The following is a 3082-nucleotide window of genomic DNA, read 5'->3' as shown; positions in this document are numbered from 1 at the left end:
TTCACCGACTATTTCCTGGAAGTTTCATCAAAATCCATCCAGTGGTCCGAGAGATATTTTGCTAACAGACAGGCAACATTGGCTCTAAATAGTTATCAGCTAATCTGTATGTTTGGAGACCAGGCTCAGCTACTACCACACCTGATTTTAACTCAATATATGTAAAATGATCTGTTTTAACCGTTCTTGTTTTGAAGATTTGCTGTAGATCCACTGATGAAGTTAAAAGATTATCGAGATATTTTGCAGACAAACCAGCACAAACACAAACAAACGTCCCAACGGTGAGTTTTAAAGCTGATGTCAGTCTGAATCCACCGTTAGGAGGTTTCTGTGGATAAAAGTACCCCCCAGCGGTAAAAGGCCTCTTTGTGGTCTGGCTCTTTGTGAAGCGGGCCATGTAAGGTGATAGTGGAGGTCCAGAGAGCGTCCAGGTACCTCCTCCCATCTGATGATGTCACTGCCCCATGACTCCTCCCCTGCACCTGCCCTGCTGTATAAAAAGGATGTGGTTGAGGTGGAGGTAACACATCACCGCACACCTGCAGGTTCAGGACCTGACCTGGAACAGCGGGCCCTGCCTCCTCCTGGCGTGACGTGCATCTTTTCATCAGCAGAAGAAGAAGACGAGGACGGGCGCTCAGCATGTCTGTAGGACTGGAGCTGATCGGTATCTCCCTGTGCATTCTGGGATGGATCATCGCCATCGTGGCCTGCGCCCTCCCCATGTGGCGGGTGACGGCCTTCATCGGCAGCAACATCGTGACGGCTCAGATCATCTGGGAGGGCCTGTGGATGACCTGCGTGGTCCAGAGCACGGGGCAGATGCAGTGCAAGGTCTACGACTCCATGCTGGCCCTGTCCCAGGACCTCCAGGCTGCCAGGGCCCTCACCGTCATCTCCATCCTGTTGGCCATCTTGGCCGTGCTCGTGGCCATCGCCGGCGCCAAGTGCACCAACTGCATCGAGGACGAGGCCTCCAAGGCCAAGGTGATGATCATCTCCGGGGTCTTCTTCATTGTCTCCGGGGTCATGCAGCTCATACCCGTGTCCTGGTCCGCCCACACCATCATCAGGGACTTCTACAACCCGCTGATCACCGACGCTCAGCGCAGGGAGCTGGGGGCGGCGCTGTACATCGGCTGGGCGGCGGCGGCGCTGCTGGTCCTCGGAGGTGGACTCCTGTGCTGCTCCTGCCCGCCCAAAGAGACCAGGTACAACAACTCACGGATGGCCTACTCCGCCTCCCGCTCCATGGGGGGCCCGGGGCTGGAGAGGAAGGACTACGTTTGATCCACGCAGGAAAGACTTGACCCACGCCGAAGGGTCGGCGCGTCCGTGAAGAACACACCTGGTGTTTTTTAAAATGTCTTCACGTTGAGAGGATTCATCCGTGTCGTTCTCAAATGAGACGTTTTGTAAAATGTGAAACGTTGCGAGCGTGCACGACTGAAAACTGCGCATGAACCCACTTCAGGGTGAAACTCAAAGGTAAAAACAGAACCGTGTGTCGTAAACTGTGCGAGCCGTTACTCCAGAGGTAATCCCCGTTCATTTCTTGTAAAGGGGGAGAGATTAGGAGATTATGGCGTTCAGGTGTTGAAGGCTCTCGGACGTCCTCGGCGGTTAAAAAACAGCAGCTGGAAACATTTAACCGCTTCGGCTGTTCGGGAGTCTTTACAACGCTTCAGCTTGGGCCGAGGCAGAACAAACAAACTGCGTTCATTTACAACTTGGTGTTTTACATTTAACCGTCTCACACTTGTGTCATAAATGTTTGTTTTTTTAATAAAACTGGGTTTTTTTAGCTTCTGAATGTTTGGTTTTATTTTGAAAAAGATGCTGCAGCTCCAGTTGGACAGAACGACCGACCGCTGCATGACTCGGTGAACCTTTAACAGACTGCCGTTGACATTTGATCCCGAGGGCCGTGACACACACACACACACACACACACACGCAGTTTACCGTTAGCTTTAAGGAGCGGCTCCTTCTGATCACGCTTGTAGGTTTTATTTTAGAAAAAGACTGAACTTATTCAGGCTGAAGTTTTGTTTGATGGCTCCGGCCTTTCAGCCTGAACACCTGCTGCCACACCTGGAGACAAAGCGCTGAAGCACACGCATGAAAAATTCACCACCTTCACAGTAAATATGGCTGAAGGCTCCTGCAGCCGGATCACGTTCCTCGTATCCATGTCGCCGCCAATCATCCGCTCAGGACGACGGTAACTACAGATTACAGCTCGCCTGCCGGGAATCAGACCGCCGGGGTTTCTTCGCCCTTTCTGTCAGACTTCATGCTTCATAAAACAACAGATGTGGACAGTGATCACTTCCTGTTCCTCTGACTTTCACGTTTGCTCATCGTTGACCCGAACAGGAAGCCGCCGAGTCACAGAAGCTTTTCGGTCAATAAATGAATCTTTGAGAGCGAACGCTGCTGGTTTTCACGTGACACGAATCAGAAACCAGAGAAAAATCATCCGAAAACTCAATGAGAGCTGAAGACGCTGAAACTAAGAAAACACGAGCTAAAAGCAGGAAAACACAAGCCAAGCTAAAAAGCAAAAGGTTGACTAAAAGTATCTAAAGGCTACCTACAGGCTAAAATGATAAAAGGCTGACTAAAAGCTAAAAGTATCAATAAGCTAGCTAGAAATGGAAAGATTAAAAGACTGGCTAAAATCAGGCCAAGAGCTAAAAATCAGCAAAGGGCTAACAAAAAGCATGATAAGTCAATTAGAAGCTAAAAGCATCAAAATGCTGACTAAAAGCTAAAATAATAAAAGTCTAGCTAAAAATTAAATGTAACAGAACAGCAGCTAACAGCTAAATTAGCAAAAGGCTACCTAAATGTACCAAAAAGCTACCCAAAAGCTAAGCTTGCTAAAAATAGTAAAAGCTAAATCTAAAACAGCAAAAGACTACCTAAAAACATCAGAAATTTTGGTAGATGCTAAAATGGAAAAAAGCTGGCTAACAGCTAAAAGTTTGCAAAAAGCTAGCTAAAAGCAGAGAGCATCAAAATGCTAGCTAAAGCTAAAAGTAGCAAAAAGCTAAGAGCCAAAAAAGCAAATAGG

At 48.3% G+C, this 3082-nt stretch overlaps 1 protein-coding gene across 1 annotated transcript; it reads left to right on the top strand.

Moving 5' to 3' along the window:
* Nucleotides 1-532: 532 nt before the first annotated feature.
* On the top strand, nt 533-1768 carry LOC119410809 (claudin-3-like). The gene has a single exon (XM_037677731.1). The coding sequence runs from the start codon at nt 646-648 to the stop codon at nt 1291-1293; it is 648 nt and encodes a 215-aa protein (XP_037533659.1). The 5' UTR covers nt 533-645; the 3' UTR covers nt 1294-1768.
* Nucleotides 1769-3082: the final 1314 nt, after the last annotated feature.

This window comes from Nematolebias whitei, chromosome 6 (genome assembly GCF_014905685.2).
Source record: "Nematolebias whitei isolate Nwh7 chromosome 6, NemWhi1, whole genome shotgun sequence".
NCBI lineage: Eukaryota > Metazoa > Chordata > Actinopteri > Cyprinodontiformes > Rivulidae > Nematolebias > Nematolebias whitei.
This window is presented reverse-complemented; position numbering and strand designations above follow the sequence as displayed.